At 35.4% G+C, this 19,630-nt stretch overlaps 1 protein-coding gene across 6 annotated transcripts in view; it reads left to right on the top strand.

Annotated features, from left to right (window-relative positions):
- Window positions 1–19,630, top strand: part of LOC124407870 (TOX high mobility group box family member 4-like) — a 137,108-nt gene that overhangs the window by 108,437 nt on the left and 9,041 nt on the right. For 4 of the 6 annotated variants that reach the window (XM_046884424.1, XM_046884425.1, XM_046884427.1 and 1 more), the window contains 5 exons: window positions 6,942–7,067; window positions 8,980–9,095; window positions 13,408–13,774; window positions 17,683–17,801; window positions 18,292–18,445. In XM_046884424.1, the coding sequence (XP_046740380.1) occupies window positions 6,942–7,067; window positions 8,980–9,095; window positions 13,408–13,774; window positions 17,683–17,801; window positions 18,292–18,445 (882 nt within the window). The remainder of the gene's footprint in view (window positions 1–6,941; window positions 7,068–8,979; window positions 9,096–13,407; window positions 13,775–17,682; window positions 17,802–18,291; window positions 18,446–19,630) is intronic. The other 2 variants (XM_046884426.1, XM_046884430.1) reach the window with 1 other exon arrangement.

Here is a 19,630-nt window from a genome sequence, read left to right on the forward strand (position 1 = left end):
GACAAGTTTTTATGCATTCGCTGTACATAAATGTGGAAGTGAAGGAGTTTATTTATTTATTTATTTATTTTTATTTTTTAATTTTTTTTTCGCCGTTTATTCCCTTGCATTTGTTATTACGGTTACGATTTGAAGAATTTGACAAAAAAAAATGTCAGAATTCGATGCTTTGTTTTATTACTGTACGTAGTTTTCTGAAACCTTGGTTTAACGGTAAAGTGGAAGGAGCGGAGGGGCAGGGGGGGGGGGGGGAGGAGTTGATACAACGACAACGCGTTTATCTTGTATTATTCCGCGTAAACTGGCTTCAGGTGAAATATGACGAAAAAAGAAACTCACACCTTTTACAAATTCCGAGCAGCGGAATTTATATATATATATATATATTAGATACATATATATGTGTGTGTGTATGTAACAAAAGTAAAAATCGCTTATATCACAAATATCGACATCCCGAGAAACACACCTGTATAAACTAATTACATTATATATATATGTCAAAGTTTGTTCCGTGTAACAGGAAAAAAAAAAAAAAAAAAAAAAAAAAAAAAAACATTTGATGTAGACTTTGCGAAATACAAAGATGCAGAAATATTTTCGTATATTAAAGTCAATTCATATGTTCGATGATGACTATCATTGTTAATTACTATTAATTGAAATTCAACGACCCGTAATCGTTGATTCTGTTTAATGACAAATTAATATATTACGATATTAATAATCGTAGTATTAATGTGAAACAAATTTTTTTTTTCTTGTGCCCCCCCCCCCCCCCCCCCCCCCTGACTAACAAATTTACTGTCTATAACGTGCAAATTATAATTGTACAGATTTTTGGTCATAAAATGTTATATTTAATTTTTACCAATTTCAACGGCGTATAGGTTTTTGCTTGGTTGAATGTTAGATTATATACCTGCCGATAATTTGTAATAATACACGTAGGAATGTTATAAGTATATAATACGAAATTACGGAATTTCGTAGCTTACGCGGGTGATAATTGAGGGTCGAGATTTTACAACGATCTTCTATATAATGTCTAATAACCATAACAACAACAACAACAACAACAACAATAATAATAATAATAATAATAATAATAATAAAAAATCATCTTTGTTCTTCTCGTCTCGCCAAATATTCGCCCGAAGGCTACACTCGTCGAGTCAGTCAATGCAATTTGTATGTAATCTCTGTAATTGGCAATTTGCCATAAATATTCACCGGCTGTAATTTTTAAAACCTTTTCTCCTCTCTCTTTCTCTCACTCTTTTTCTCCCTCATTCGAGTTTACAGCCTGAATATAATTTGGCGGCGGGCAGTTGAACCGCGCAGGCATCGTTTGTAACATTGAAGTAGAAAATTCATAGTCATGTGATTAAATTAATATCATCTTTTATTATGTATACTTGTGAAAAAATACTCACCGAGTTTTGCGAAATTTTTTTACAGACATAGTTTAGTATGTTAATATAGTATATATTGGAAAAATTTTTGCAAATCCAAACTTCCCGATGTATATATGTATAAATTTATTATCATTCAGTCGTCGACGGAATAGTTTCGTTACGGTGTTCAGAAATCGATGCTGTATGTATAATAATATGATATTTTGATTCACAAGTATATATATATATATATATATATATAATTTAAATTGAATTTTTATAATTATTCTACACCAATTAATTCTTTTTCCGCGGCGGCGGTTCTACCAATTATAAAACCGTCGAGTGGACGTCCCTCTCCCCCCCCCCGCGCACTCTCTCTCTCACTCTCTTACTCTCGTTCACTGTGTCTAATTGTAAATATTGTTTCCATTATCATTCTTTAACTTGATTGGTTTCTTTTATTATCAGGTATACTTTAGTATAATGTAAACCTAGAATATAATTTTATCACTAGGAGAAGAAAAAATCTTTACAAAGTTATACGATTGATGTTATATCTTAGAAAAGTTGTAGTAATTCTGATTAAATATTTTGATTGTTAATAATTTTTTGTTTATTTTATTTTTTATATTCTCTTATCGCCACAGTATCACAGTAGGTATCTGTGATTTGAATTTACTTTGCATTGACAATGATTAATGAGACGCGTCGGTTGTTATGTCGACTGTTGAAAGTAATTCTCTGCATATATATATATATATATATATATATATATGCGTGTGTGTGTTTGTGTGCATTGAGTAAAAATATATTAATGACCGTTCGGTAACGACGAATGAATCTTTCACGCTCTGGTTAATTCAAGCTCGGCCTCCAGGCCGTACGTTTATTTATGCTTACATAGGTATAGTGGATACATGCTTAATATACGTTATACGTTGCATACCTACGTACGTAGGTAATGTTCGTATGTCGAAACAAGGAACGCGATACACGCGGCTCTCGCAGAATTAGTTATATAGCGGAAGTATAACTTTCTCATCAATATTTGTATAGAGAAAACTATACTATAGGCAATAAAATCGATTGCTTGCTACTTTTTTTAAAAATAGGTTGGTTCAGAAGGAATAGGTATTTGATCCGAGTTGAATAAAGCGTGTTTGTGTTTGTTTGAAAATAACAGGATATGCGAGTTTCGAAATTTTTTTTTCATTTTCGATACGGAGAAAATGAGTATTGATTTTACATTATTTAATTCAATTTTCTATCTTTATCGTATAGTATTTAGAATTAACATCGGGTGTGTGTGTATGTGTGAAATTTGATTGATAAAAGGTATGTTTGTGATTAAGTAAAAATAGTAGAGAGAATTTATCAGGTTTCCTTTGCACAGGGTAAACTTGGAAAATTGGGAAAAATCAGCGAAATTTCTAAGATATAAGAATGAAATTTTGAGTCTGCCGAAGAAATAAACACTCGTTCTTTATTGCAGTAGAAAGTAACATCGATCGATATATATACACGGGATATTACTTACGTTAGTATTAAACCTTGTTTTTTTTGTCTATTTTACCGGAAATCGTTGCCTGTTATTTCAAAATTCATAGTCAGACAGTAAAATATAATTCGGTATAACTATAGATAATATCGAAGGTAGGTAGTATTGTTGTGTGTAAAAAATAAAAGAATAAAATTTTCATCAATCAGCGATATATTTTTTTCATAGATTATTATAGAAAAATTCTATTCTAAGATTCGAATGCATGGAAAAGTTGGAGAATTTTATATTATAAATTTATATTTATTACATATATAATATATTTCGACATTATATTAATTATGTTTACAACATTTCATTAATTATCTATTTATATCCATGTCTATATATATACATGCGTGTATAAATTTTTTTCACATTTTTAAATGTTTTTTTTTTTTTTTTTTTTTTTTGCCCTCTGAAAACTTGCAACTCACTTTACATACTTATATAGGAGGTGTACAGATTTGTAACGTATGTATGTGTAAGATATACATACTTGTATGTATGTATATATACCTACGCGGATCTGCTCCCCAGGTAATTAATCTTGCGTTACGTCGAGGTAATTTGCGCCTCGTGATACATTCGCCACGCATGCCTAGCCACCACAGCACCACAGCACCACAACAGTAGTCACAAACCACTTTCTCTAGTTTAATGATTTTCTTTCGTTGTTTTCCTTTCCCCGAGCGGGGAGTTTTTTGTTTTTTTTTTTTCAAATTTTTATTGTTTAATATGTTTATTTATTTTTATGGTTTTTTTTTTTTTCTTTTTATTACTCCTTTGAATTCCTTCCCATTTCCTCGTTATTTGTTACTGTTTTTTTTTTTTCTTCTTCATTTTTTGTCAATTTCACGCCCTCTCACGAGGCCTTTCAAATACTTTTTACAATAAATCAAATACGTGTTATTTTTATGTAAAAATCACGTGACGCGGTACTCGTTCTTTCTGTGTTACGTTAATAATAGTTTTTGCAGATGTTGGGTATGGGTTTTGGCTGTCTGAATTCGCGTTTCAGAAACGTTTCTTAAACTCGATTATAAAATGTTATTACCGCTAGAGATTGAGAGAATGGTTAAGTGAAATAGGAAAAGATAAAGGCGAAGAGGAGGAGAGGAGGAGGATGAGGATGAGGAAGAACTAGACGAAGTTGCAAATGTAAAACAAGAGTTTCGCGAACGAGTTGTCGGTACGACGAAGACGACGACGACGTCTACGTCTACGTCTACGTAGAGTATATAACAATGTATATATACATGAGAATAAAGGTGGAATTAGAGAGAGAGAGAGAAAGAGAAAGAGAGAGAGAGAAATCCCGGAAACCATCCAAATAATATTTTCTCGTAGCTGAAAGTTACTTTAGCAAAGTGTCGCCGCGCAAGTTTTAACGAGATGAAAGAAAAAGAGAGAAATAAGAAAAGAGACGAGAGGAACTTTGCTTCCCTTCAGGGTAAGGTATTATAGAAGAAAAATGGTCGACGTCTCCGTTCGATGTATTATTTCATTCTCTCCTCTTCTATACTTATTTCATTGCGTCATCGTTCTTCGTTGATTACTTGTAAAAACTGATATAATGTAATTTTAACAATAATACGAATTACGTTGCATTTAATACCTATATATATATTTGTTATTGTCGAATGAAAATTTATTTTTCTATTTTTACAATCATTCTCTCACTCTCTCTCTCTCTGTCTCTCTCGTTTTATCTCTATAACGTATAACTATATTATTACATAATTTATACACTTTGTATGACAAATAAGCTGCTTAATTAACGATCATCTTTCAATTTATCTCCCAATTACGTGTATTAACGACAATAAATATACATATTAGGCTGTTTGCTGTACCAAGATAAGGATGAAATTTAGGAGTCTCTTCCCTTCCTCCCTTCATCCCTCCCCCCCCCCATCCCCGCGAGAGAGTAAACAGAAATACGGTAATGTTCGAAATCCTCTTAACCGTTTTCGGTCTACGTACTCGCTCGTTAACCTCCACCTACCGCAGACCTACCTACACACCTACGACCTTCTCTACATTTGTATAGGACCTTCTATGTTTATATAATATATGTATATATGTATATATAGGCCAATGCATCGGGGGTGTCGTGTGTTTTCGTTATCTCACTAGCTCTGTGCAACTTCGTATTATACATATAACTTATGGATATTACATCCACTTAACATCTCTACTCTATATCCTTGTTAATAACATTTTAAGCTTGTTTTGTTCCAACGACGATGACGTATTTTGTTACAAGTTGATCGCGACGCTCGATTACTGGCACATATGATACATAAAGAATTATAAAACTCTTTTTTGTCGTTGAGATATATGTATTTTTATTTATTTATTTATTTTTTTTTTTGTTATATTCAGAAGAAAATTTGTTAAAGAAATTGATCGTTTATTATTAAATTTATAGGTATGTTACGACTTTTACATTATAATGCATAAAGTTTATGAAAACAAAAAACAAAGTCAGTATCCCTGTATACATATATAATAAAGTTATTGCATCATTATTATTATAAGAAATGTATAAACGAAAAAATAGGGAGTATCGTGTTTGAAGCTGTTATATTTGATGAGGGGAAAAAGATTAAAGAAAGCAGGATATGAAACGAACGAATCTCATCTCAAGTGCGACAATAATAAAAAGCAGAGGATAAAAGAAAAGAAAAAAGAAACAAAAAAAAAAGATCTCTCGCCTCGCTATGTAAATTATATTGTATATATATATATATATATATATTCGTAAAAACTAATTTTCCTCGCGGATCAAAGCATACGTATATGTTAGGTATACAATATCTATATATATATATATATATATATATATATATATATATATATATATATATATATATATATATATGTTATCGCTAGATGATGAAATTTTATTACCGTTACTGTATATATCTATATACATATATATAATAATTTTTTTCTTTTTATAACATAGTATCTCTTTTTATAACATAGTATCTCTATTTCTCGAACACCGTTGAATATTCTTTCTATATTCAATAAAAATGAATCCTACCACTCGAGAGGTTTTACATTATCGACACACGTGCACCGGTATCCTTATATGTACAATTTGTGCCTATGTTACACATATATACACACACACACACACACACATGGTACTGCACATATATGTTATGCGTATAAGCTCGCGGGAGTTTGAGGGAAAGAAAGACGTTCGTTCGATCAATAGGGGTACTCTACCCCTGTGCATACACACCCCCCATCCCCCACCCTCCCTCCATTCCGTAGAATACGAAAGTCGGGGTGGGGGTGGCGGTGGTGGCGCGGTGGCGGGAGGGTGGAGGGTGGAGACTTCCCTCAAAGGAAAATTCCTGACGCTATTAAATCCAATTTAAAAAGTTTTATTCCCTTGGAAAATTTATTTTCTCTTCTTCCGCACGCGGCATGTACTTACACACATATATATATATATATATATATATACAACGCGTGCATACACACATACATATTTCCGGACCCCCCTCCCCCTCCCTCCTCCCCACCCCTATAGCCGTCCGCCCCTTTGAAGACGGATTAAATTGCCACCCGAAAAAATTGTGCGGAGGGGTAAGGCGGGGGGGAGGGGGTGTAGTAGTAACAACACTCTCGTCTGCGTGTATAATATGTATTATACATGTGTAATACTTTGTAAATACTGACGTCTTCGTTGTGTATGTTTGATATATGTAGTACGATAAAATACGTGTGTGTATGTACATACATTCTTATATTCCTTCGAATAAGTGAGAGATTCATGGAATAATTCAGTTTGTTTGTCCTTTGTCCGTTATGTTGTTTGAATTTTTAATAAGAATTAATAGGTATAAAAAATTTTTAAAAAAATAAATAAATAAAAGAAAACTATAACAAGGCGGCAAGATATTACAAACTAGTAAAAAATTATCTGTGAAAGGAGACTGATTTATTATAATAATTTGGTGATGATTATTGTTATTTTGCAGACATTCCACACCCCGAGTTTCGGTGACGAGGATTTTGACATCCCGGCGATCCACCCCCATCCCCATCAGCAACACCAGCAACAGCATCACCAGCAGCACGACCCAATGCACGGATATCAACCACAGGTTAGTCGACGTTTTATTTAGTAAGAAGTACATGTATAGAGGGAAAACAGACTGAACGATATTTTTCACTCGGAATGTTGAAACCATGAAGATACACACTGAGAGTAAGGGTGGAGGTGAAAGAAAGAAAAAATCGGAGAGAAGAAAAATTCTAACAGATGCATAATAGAAATGTTTCATATATACTACATGTATGTACATATACATATATACATATACCGTGCAGAGATCTCGTGACTAAATATAAGATATCGTGGAACCTGAGGAGGGTTCGAAAGTGGTCCAAGAATAGGTTCATCCACCACTCTCTCTCTCTCTCTCTCTCTCTCTCTCTCTCTCTCTCTCTCTCTCTCTCTCCCTCCCTTTCTTTCTCTTTTTCTCTCTTCCTCTCTCTTCCTCCTCCCTTGCCGTGAAGATCCTGCACGGTGACAAGAATATCCTAAAGGGACTTATATTACTGCTGCAGTAGCAACGCTGATGAATCTCTTAACTTGACGCGGCTTCGTAAGGTTCAATGAAATTCTCCTTGTAAAAATATTATTATATATGATGACGATGATGATGATGATATACATTTATACATTTTATAGAATTACAATTCATTGTTTAACTTTTGCAGCGAGTTTTGATTAATAAAAAGCCTGCAATTCGTAGAATTTATTATACATTTATACTACATGTTTATCGGTAAAAAGTTTATATACATATATGTATATTTGTTTATTTATTTATACATATATATATATATATATATATATATATATATATATATATATATATATATATATACGTATACATACACATAAATAAATGTACACGGGACATGTGGTGTTGTTTCAAGATTCTCTTTTGTACATCCGCAGGAAACGAGGGGCATTCCAATTGTGTGCTAGCTTGCTATTAAACTAAGTTATGAGACATCCGCGGACCTCCGCCTGCCCTCATTAATTAACGCGTATATAAGTCTCTCTCTCTCTCTCTCTCTCACATATACACACACACTTATTGTGTAGTACAATGCTGACTCATCCCCGTTCATCGTCTGCATACAGTCATCTTAAAACACTGCATACTGTAATAACGAAAGTTATTTCATTTTCGAATATCTTTATATATGTGTACGTGCAACACGATTTCAAAAACAAGAGTACGTTACGCGTTTTTTTTTTTTTTTTTTTTTCCATGAGGCACGAAATTGAGGTTAGGCTTGCGTAATATACGTCGAATTTTTCGGCGACGGCGCATGCGCGGTGTACAGAAAATAACAATTTTAACCACTTCGCGCATGCGCATTCGCTGACTCGCTCCTAACTTCATAGAAACGGATGCTTTGTGTACGGAAAATACGAATGTAAAAAAAAAGAAAAACAAAACGCGTAAACCATGCTCGCCGTTGTATGTACAGAGAATTTTTCTTCATTTAACGAAGTAATAATTGAAGAGTCGAACATATTTTCTGTGTTTAATTGTCACTTGAATTTGATAGAGAGGATAAAGGATAGAGGTAAAGAAAGAAAGAAAGAAAGAAAAAAAACTGCGATATCTGCGATTAAACTGCGGTAGTTTTTATTTATTTTTCCTTTTTCTTCATTTTTGCTTCGTGATCTATGATTTATTTTACAGAGATATAGTTTTGCAACGGCGGTTCGGATAGTCGATTATATGTAGTAAGTTTTGTACCGGTGTGACTGAATATTTTTTTTCCATATTGGGGAGCAAAAAAAAAAAAAAAAAAGAAAAAGAAAAACAACAACAACGAGACAAGAAGCGACGTCTTTCAAGTTCCACGACCACCGAGCCGGAAAGATCGAGTCTTCCTTTGCCTCTTTGCTTATATTATTCCTACATATAGTTTTCTTACATCTTTCGTTGTTATTTTGATGTAATTTTTTTCCTCTTCCTTTTTTTGCAGATGATGCAGGGCGGCGGAATGCAACAGTCTCCGGACGGGATGAATCTCGATCCCGGTGGCTATCAGCAGCCGCTTTACCTCCAACAGGAACACGCCATGCAACCAATCAACGTCAGGTGTGTGTATACTTAACGTATTATGTAACTCTTTTATTATATAGAGCGCATGTAAAGCCAAACGCCCATCTGGCCTAACCAATCAATCTTCGATTGCCGATATAACCGTCCTTTTAAAATTGACGTCCTGCAATTTGCCCGCTCAATAAATGGCGTAACAAGTCGAAGAAGGAGAGAAAAAGAAAAGAAAATGGATACAAATATGTATACATATACATGTATATGAGAAGGTGGATATAAATTATCATCTTCGATGCTGCAAGGCATGTTTTCGTTTTTTTTTTTTCTAATCCCTTTGCTTACCTACAAATATTGATTTATGCAAACACGTATTTCGTCATCGTCGTGTCTTTGCAACATATTTCGTGCAATCGCACCGATAAATCATCACAATATAAACTGTAATATTATACGTGAAAATGTGTAGTAAGAAAGTATATATGTAGAAAATAACAGACAAAATGCAGCGGGATAAGAGAGCGGGGGTGGAAGAAAAAATTTTTGACAATATATTATGACAATGGGACTCAATCTAGATGTGCGTGACAAATTGGATTTGAATTGTAAGATAGACCGTGGTGGTCACGGAAGAAATACTGATTCAGCTCTTATATTGTCAGATCAAGTGTCCGTCGCAGCGATTAATTTAGTTACGGGTAAAACGTTTCCATTCTTATAAATTGTAATGAATATAATGATTAATCTTGTTTCGAATATAACCGTGCGATATTGATTCGCTTCAATCGCGGAGAAAGGAGAATGGAAAAAAATAAATAAGGTGGACAAATTTTATACTGCAGTATGTACTTGTTCGATACACGATTAATGCACGCTGGGTATTAAAAACGTATTTTTTTTTTTTTTTCTTGTCTGTGTTTGTTTATTTGTTTGTTACACCTACTAACGTATTATAAGTACGCGGGATCGCCATGTGCATATGTTGGTTATACGGCAGAGAGGAAGATTTCGAAAGAAAAGTAGGTTACCTAGTTTTCTGCCCACCTTTACGTACAAATCCCAACACGGTGTCTCATCGTCGTCGTATTCCATCCTTCTGATGCTGTACAAGTGTCGTGAAGAGGCCTTGCCGTTGAATCGTTGAAAAGAAATATTCGTACTCGTTGACTCGAGCAAGAAGTAAGTGCTGCTGCAGCCTGCACGATTCAATCTTTGAACAGATTTTAGGCATGCTGTAATACGCACAATGTGACGATTATTTATCAGGACAATACTGATTGCAGTATTTATACGTAGGTAGAATTAAAAGACGAAATTATACGAGGTTTTCAACTTTGGTGAGAATTTGTAAATCGAGAACGAGACGAGGTAGATTAGGATGATGAGGAGTTTAAGGATGAATTGATTGGAACACCCGAATCTGAAATGGCTACATGAAAAGAGAAATGACCGTTTAACAGAAGACCATCAGCAAGAGCACCAATTATTGGAACGATTTCTTCTTTTTTCTGTAATTTCAAATTTTGTTCTAAAATCCTTCCCGCTTGACACGAAGAAGAGAAACCTTTAATCGACGTCCAATCGTGCGTGGCATAAAGTGGTTCAGTTGTTAAATGTGCAGCGCAGGTCGTATAACGACTGGCAACACCATCAACGCGATGATCTTGGCTATGGTGTCAAGCGTTTTTCACATCCTTGAAGTAGCTGCCTAACTGCCATGCCGTAGTAATAATACAACACACGTTGCTATGCGGAGAATTTAAGAGCCGTTGAGACGGATGGACGGATGGACGGATGGAAGGATGGACGAGGTACCTGACTTACAAACTATATTACAAAGTGTTCTCTCGTTTCTGCAGCCCTTGCGGCGGATCATCGTGTAGGTACGAACGTTAGGTGCCGGTTTTACGACAACATCGGGAAAAGAAGAAGAAGAAGAAGAAGAAGGAGTAGAAGAAGGCGTCGACTATCCTCCGTTTCAACGTTTATAAGAAAAAGAAAAGAAGATAAAAAAGAAGAAGTTTAGTGCTTAAACTCGTCAAGTTCTCTATTTTCACGGACAGACAGCAACATTGCTCTTCTCACTTTACCGGATAAAGAGCGTAAACTTGAATAAGAGGCACTTGGTTCGGTTCTCCAACTTGATAATACTTGTAGGATGGAAATTCTCGATTTATCTCTCGGTAATATATCCTGATCGTCAACAAGCGAAATCTTTGACCGTCCCTTGGCAGATAATGATGATTTTTAAATATACCGAATCGTGTACCTTCTGCCTTACGGTTTTTACCTGTAACATATTCACGTCAATTCTCTCGACGTTTCGTAACGTTGAAATATCGTCGTTTACCGTACAGCTGCAGCACACCTTTCTCCAAACGACGTTCCGCGTCACACATGTTCTCTCTGTGTGTGTAATAAGTACATATTAACATAAAAGAAATTGAAGGAGAATGAGAAGAAGTAGAAAAAAGAGACGGAACCAAGGAGAGGAAAAAAGGTCAACAAATTTTCAACATTAATTGGTCAAAGTATACATTATACTTGAACGTATACCCGGAAAGAATCAGGTATTCGAATACCGTACGGCATGAGTCAACCAGCGTTTTCAAGGAATAGATACGACCCAGATAAATAAATTCAGGCCAATTTTAATACAACTGTGATTGATGTCCGATGGTATGGAAATGTGGTTGCTGTCTGTATCGTCATGGTATGTCGGTGTGTTGTGTCGCATTATACGCGCATGGGGCCTGGTTTTATTTCCTCTTAAATGACGTAAAAGAAAAAGTGACACAACAACCCATAGAGGGTCAGGAATACGAACCTTTAAAAGATAGACAAAAATAAGTATATTTGTAGGCAGGGAACGAACGATCCTTGCCTCTCTAACCGTCGTTTATCCGTTATTGTTGTTGTCGAGCGAAAGGTGGAGGGTCCTCTTTTCCTTTATTTGTTTTCTCACATACGTGTATGTATAGTGTGTATGCATACCTAACCTGCCCTGTATTGGATTCCAACGGTCTTTTACTTATGCCTTATAAGAGTGGGTATCCACTTAAGTTTTACCGGCACAATACACGAGAAAATGTAGTTCTCGATATCTTCTTGCTTGTAGACTTTAAAAAGTCTCCTTTTTTTTCCCTTTTCTTCCTCTCCTGTATCCTGATTACTTTTCTTTTCCTGCTATCTACCTACGCTCGTTACTTACACATTTTCACACCGTGCGCGTCCACGACGTGAAATCAAATAATCGCACTCATTGCAAAGAAATTGTAAAATAGTGTCGAGGGGGGGAGGAAGTTATACGCTTAAGGGAACGCCGTAGTCCGTCCTTACCGACTGCGTTAAATATCTTCCATTTTCACTATTTTCAGAGGCTATGCATTGCAATGCCGAAAAGGGCATGACAGCCGTATTATAAATGCAATTCTGGACAAAAAACACACGCCGATACATTTTTTGCGTAAAATCAATATATATTATGTTTAAGTTTTTTTTTTCCCGGTGAAACCTTACCATAGGATCCTCCTAAAGGTATAATATTATAATGTAGATATCCGTTACACTGAAGCTGAAACATTCACCCGTGATTTGTTATTTATTTCACGAAATTTATACGCTCGACCATTCTTCTTTACCGTCTGCCTTATACATATATATAACACACATACATATCTCTACCCGATTTTTCTTAGCCTCTGTGAAACTGACGACGATAACACGTATGTGTGTTACATACAGAAAAAGAAGGGAAAGAGAGAGAGAGAGAGAGAGAGAAGGTGAATTTACTGGCAGGTAAATTTGATTTTGGACTGGTGGATGCGAGGGCAGGATTGCCGAGAGATGTCGGAGAGGGGGGGGGGGGGGGCAGAGTAGGGGGAGAGGGAGGAGCTGATGTAGAATAGGCTGTAAATCCTTCGACGCTGACGCAGCGGCGGCCATATCTCAAAAGTTATCCAATTTGTGTTAAAATAGCATCGAGCCGGTGGCTCCCTCTCCGCCCCTCACCTCCCCTTCACTGCTCCTGCCCCCCTTCGCCCCTTTAACCTCTCAATGCTTTTCTCTCTTGCGGCGTTCGCTTTACTCCCCTCTTGTTGCCGACGGATGAAAATATTTGTGAATTTGACTGAAGGACAGATAGGATAATCCAAATAGACGCTCTTATAATAATATAATATAATATAATATAATAATTGTAATGATGTGAAACTAAGCCCCCCCCCCCCCAAGCCGTCCCATAATATTCTATGATTAATTAATTACAATAATTATGATATACGGATTGTAAGGAAGTCAGAGTTTCGTTGTAATTGAATCTATGGTTCTTATTTTCTGATATATTCTGTTTCAGTTCGGCGTACAATAGCCCCCAGGGTTCGTATTCGACGATGACGTCGCCGGGACAGCAACACGGTAGCCAACAGCTTCTGCTGCTTCAGCAACACTCTCACCAACAACAACAGCAACAACAGCAGCAGCAACAACAGCATCAGCAAGTACAGATGCAGCAGCACATGCAGTACATGCATCCACAACAACAGCAACAGCTGCAACAACAACAACAACAACAGCAGCAGCAGCAACAACAACAGCAACCAATGCAGTATCGCAGTCCGACGGGGGGAAGTCCACCGGCCATGCAGCCAAACGGAATACCCGAAAATGTCAACACGACAACAAGCGAGGACAGTGACGACAGCACTCCACACTCAGCCATGGTAAGTTGCAGGGGGGATTCGTCTAATGCGGTATTGTCATTTCAGGTGATTAACCCTAATCCGGTCACAATTGCGGTGAACTTCGTATCAAACGTTTTTTCAAACTTCCCGCGGAGTAGCTTTTAGTTCAGTCAGGGTGGCCACACACCTGGGAAAATCTGGAAAAAATGGAAATGTCGGGGAATTTAGAAAGGGGTTATGAAAAAACTGGGATTGTTAGGGGATTTTTAATTTGGTAATGGAAAAGTCTGATAATGTCGCTTTTCTGTCATGGGAATTAGATGTGATTTCTTGTGGTAATAAGTTTACTTATTTTTTTCGTCGAGAAAACAAATTGGTTAATGCTGACTTTTTTTTTTCTAGGTTATATTTTTCCGCGATTGAAATTGAATTTTAAACGAGTATAGTGTTAGTAAGCTGAACGATTTAGGTTTTAGTAACTTACTAGAACGTACTGGGAAAATGTCAGGGTAAAAAACTAGGTTTTTCCGACATTTTTGTCATTTTCGTTAACTTTGGCGATTTTTTGCGACGTTCAAACTGATTGTGAGATGAATTTTTCGTTTGGAAAACTTAAGAGTGCTTTTTATGCGATCGATAAACGATTCTTGGATTTTTTTTTTCTACCAAAATATCACTTCATCACCGACTAGGGTTAACTAACGCTTAACAAGCGTATAATAATTTATACGTGAACGATTTTTGTAAAAGATCAGCGTCTGTCTGTCTGTCTGTCTGTCTGTCTATCATCTACTAACCCAGAAGATCATCATTGTTTGTCCATTGCGTACTGCGTGTAAGGATTATTCTCAGCTTTCTCTAACGTCGTCGATCGATCGAACGGAGAATCTCCGTGGTGAATCGGTAGCAGAAAGAGGAACAGACGGTTTCTCGGTTCATCGTCTTGCAGCATCTCGAATCGTAGAATATGCTGCACTTCTGAGAAGGAAGGTCCATTTCATGGTCGTTTATCCATGTATATATACATATACACGTATATATACATACTTGTTTCTGGCGGTGAACATCTCCTCTTTCCTATCGATTTAGTCGCCCTTTTCTTCTTCTTCTTCTTCTTCTTCTTCCAGTGGTATTGTATATCACCGAGTCAACCTGAGAATCTCGACAGGAAGGGAAAAATAAAAACAATAGCCGTAGTAGTAGAAGAAGAAGAAGGAGAAGGAGAAGAAGGAGAAGGAGAAAAAAAACAAGAAGAAGAAGAGGATAAAGAAACCTTGCCCAAAACCCCCTGAACCTTGCTCTCGGTTCTTTACGGGGCTGGTCAACATCACAGATCCGATTCAATTCTTCTAAATATCTCCGAAACCGTTTCATCACCATGCTGTTTTATATATGTATATTCATGTCTCTAATATTACACGGCAGTAACTTCGCTTCGGCAATTGAAAGATAAAAAAAAAAAAAGAAAGAAAATGAAAAACGAAAAGGACACAAAAAAAAAGAGATAAAAAATCGAATCTTTTTCGTACTCATACAACATCTCGGTGTTTGACTTTTTTCACGCTGGTTCGACTTTAATGAAGTTTATATACACCACGTTGTCGAGAGTTTACTGGCACTTAGTCACAGTTACGCTGTTCTTCCTCATCTTCTTCTTCTTCTTCTTCTTCTTCTTCGTCGTCTTTTAGGTGTTTCTCGCTGGTTGGACGTAAAATTAACTCCCAGCTTTGATGTACACGTTTTATGTATGCACATGCTAAAATGTATGTATATATATATATATATACGAGGTCTCCGTGGTATTTATCATGATGGTGTCTGGTAGAATAGTAATACAGTATAACTTACCTATACATATATACAAGGTACGTAATGTGTCGGTTATCCGCGTCTCGCGACCTCCTTCAGACTCACTCATTCTCATTGCCGCAGAACTTAATCTTTGCACAGCAGTTCTTAATGTTAGTACAGTCGACGTTGATAAAGCCGTTGATATTGCTTCGAAATATCGTGCAATACAGAGACTGGACATGAAAAAAAAAAAGTGAGGAATTAAATAATAAGTCATTAGACATCGTCCCAAGTTGTGCAATGTTTGCGAAAATTTTTTCTCTACACTTGTCTCTCGTTGTTGTACATTCTTTAAAACCAGATACTAGAAGATTTTTAATTAAACATTCGAATGAAAATTTCATTTGGACGGGAACCTTCTTCTCGCTATTTGGAAGATTTATTCTCTCGCTGCTGTTGTCTCCGCAGTTTTTTTTTTTTTTTTTTCTATTCCACAAACGTTTTCATTGCTGTTATAACCGATACTACGGGTAATAGGTGGTACTATGTGTAATAATATAATGCAGCTCGATGTCAGGATTATTCGCGAATCGTGAATCGGTGGTGGCGAACCCTTTTATAACAATGCGTTTAGTGGAGTAAATAGGAAAAAGAAAAAAAAAACGTATGAAAATAATAATAATAACAAAAATAATAATAAATAAGGCGGGAGGGTGGGTGGGGGGGGGGGGGGGGGGGCTGAACGAGAGAGTCGATTGCAAAAGGAGAAATCAGACGGAGGAAAACAGGTTGTATAAACAATGCTCTCTCTCCTCTTGCAGAAGACGATACCTTAAATATACATGGTCGTGTTTTACCCTCGTTTACATATATATATATATATATTTTACATCGAAGTTATAGTATTCCTTGGATAATAAGAACACCAGACGCGTAAAACATGCACAGTTTTTCGCAGCCTGAACAATGGCGTAACAACAATAATAATAATAATAACAATAATATAATAATAAAAAATTAATAATAATAATAATAACAATATACATTGAAAATTATTATTTGGAGGAATATTTTTGAAGTGAAAAAGTGAAAAATATTCTTTTCTCTGATAAATGGAAAACGATAATATCTTTCTCTTGGTAGACTTATTAAGTATAATAACTATAGTGGTAGTTGTAGCAGCGAAGGCTTTGTTTCGTTATAAAGAGTAGTTTTTTTTTTTTTTTTCTTTTTCTTTCTTTTACGAAATTCCTTTCAAATTCATCATAACCGACGGTTGATTTAAGCTGGCATTAAAAATTGTGTGAATATTGTTTGTCGGACAAGTTGAGAAGGAGAGAGGTAGGGAAACCTTGAATTTCAAATAGTTACACGCGAAGGTTGTCCGTTCGTATGCGCTCTGTGTTTCCGCTATATTCGCCTTAGAATTAAACACAATAGAGCACAGTTTTAAAATTACTCGATGACGAATGCGGCCTTACATATATATATATATAAACATATATGTACATGGGGTATTCCACGCCAACTCGACGTGTCTTTAAATCCTTATAATGTCAAAATCATTTCATATTTTTTTCTAACATTCTACTCGGTTAAAAAAAACGTGACGTGAACTTTTCAATTCTTTTTATCGGACCGTTTATTTTTTTTGTAAACATATTCGAAGTCGATTGCGAATGCCCGTTTTTAAAAATCTGTAAACATTCTGTAAAATCCAACGAATGACAGAAAACACCACTCCTTGGAAAACTTGGGCCGATTTTTTTTTTTTTTTTTTTTTTTTTTCTTCAATCTCTTTATCACCCAATCCGGAATTCTGAAAATTTTAAACCCAAAATTATCTTTCGTTAATAAATTAATTCCAGCCTTAGTCATTGTTGCATATTGAAATGCACTTTCTTTAAAAACCTGCTATTGGTAGTTTATATTCTATTTTAACGGATGATGTATATACCGCAGGAACGTTGTATCGATGTGTGATTCACGATGTGAGATTAATCGTAAGAAATTTAACCGTCAATTTTACCTGCAGGCTCATTTCTTCAACCCTAAATAACCGGCAAATGTTTAATATTTATTTGCAAAAAAAAAAAAAAAAAAAAAAAGATACGTCGCAAACATGCTAATAATTTTCTCAATGATTTCCTTAGCAGATGGTAGCCATAAAACAATCGTCGCCGGAAAGGACTGACGCGGTGACCAAAGCCCAAAAGAAACCTAAAGGTCAGAAAAAGAAGAAGAAGAAGAAGAGCGACCCTAACGAGCCACAAAAGTAAGCATATAATATACGTACCTTGTGTAGAAAAATGTCTACCGATCGCTTATGATTATCAAAACTGCTATCCTGCTTCCACCTCGCGATCTCTGTATACACTTTCCTTTCTTACATCTGCCGCAGAATTATTTCGGAACTATAATTTTTTACAATTTTATTTATAAATTTATATTACACATATATATATTAGGGTGGCGCAAAAAAAAAAAAACGACTTTTTTTTTTTTTTTTTTTTTTTCAAGTCTCGCGTGACAAGATGTTAGTTTTTGATGTATAGCATGTATAATTTTCAAATTTTTAATCAAGATTGGTACCCATTTTTTTTTTTTTCTTCTTATTTTCGTAAACGAAACTTTAATAGATATTCTTCGTTCCGTTTTTTTTTTTTTTTTTTCTTTTATCCTTTCTTCTTCCTCCTTCACACCTACCGGTGGGTATAAAAGGGGGGATCGAGAAGAGAGGATGAACGACAGATTGTATTTGACAGTGGTAAACCTGCTTTCAGGCCTGTGTCGGCGTACGCTTTATTCTTCCGCGATACCCAGGCGGCTATCAAGGGACAAAATCCAAGCGCAAGTTTCGGCGATGTGTCGAAAATCGTCGCCTCGATGTGGGACGCCCTTGACACCGAACACAAAGACGTAAGTCCTTGATAATTTCAGAATTTTATTTTATTTTTTTTGTTTTTTTGGTGTTTTTGTTTTTCTCTCCTGTAACTTATAAGTATATACGTATATAAAGTGCATAAGTATTCTTAGGAATTTCTTTTAACCCGAACAATAATACCCTGTATGCTTCATTGTTTCACTCTTTTATACAACCGGTAATCAGTATAATCGGTGATAATAATAAGCAATAATGATAGTGTAGTAACGAAAAAGTTGAGAAGGATTTTTTTTCCGCAAACCGAACTCCGCGTGAAATTACATTGTTTTATGTTACAACATGTAAGTACACAGCTGCATCGATTTTCTCCGCATTTGAGAAATTTGTTGTAAATTTTTTTTCACCCAGTGTATACTTGGTATATACTATGCATATACCTTTGTGCGTGCGTGTGCGTGTGTGTATATACGATATACCAAGCTGAAGAGCTCACGCGATCGTGTTACGGAAGGTTTCTTTTTTTTTTTTTTTTTTTTTTTTTAGTGAAATAATTGGGCACGAGTCACGGGATGTAATTGGCTGTAAAAATTTACTGGCATAAAGGTTTGGAAATAGAAATAATGATGATCGAACTGCCGAAACAGCAAATTTACGACTGCGGCCAAATAATATTCGTATAAATATACTTGTGTGTATACATATATGCACGTAAAATCGTATACCTTGTGTGGGTGGAGAATTTTGCAAATACGTAGACCTTCAATTATATATATACTATATATGTGCAGAATCATTGCGATAAATTGGCTCCTATATTATATAATTATTTTTGTTTTGGCTACATTAGGTGGTATACATGTATATAAAAATTATTCGACGAGAATCGATAGGTATTATTATATATACATCGTATTATTTAACACTTAACCTTATACTTCTCACTTATATATATATATATATATATATTTAGTTTCACGATTTAATATTCAACAATCTCGTCGATGTTATAATTTGTATTCATTGCTTCCCGATTACTATTCTAACTCGATTAGTATACTCTCGTGCATATACGTATGAGAAATAAAAAAAATTTATAAATATAAATATATATATATACGTAGTACAATCAAATACATCACGTACATGTAATTTATATGTATGCATACAGTTAGATAAGAATTTAATTATGCAATGACAATCTCGGTATAGAATATATAATA

This window comes from Diprion similis, chromosome 7 (assembly GCF_021155765.1).
Source record: "Diprion similis isolate iyDipSimi1 chromosome 7, iyDipSimi1.1, whole genome shotgun sequence".
Classification (NCBI taxonomy): Eukaryota; Metazoa; Arthropoda; class Insecta; order Hymenoptera; family Diprionidae; genus Diprion; species Diprion similis.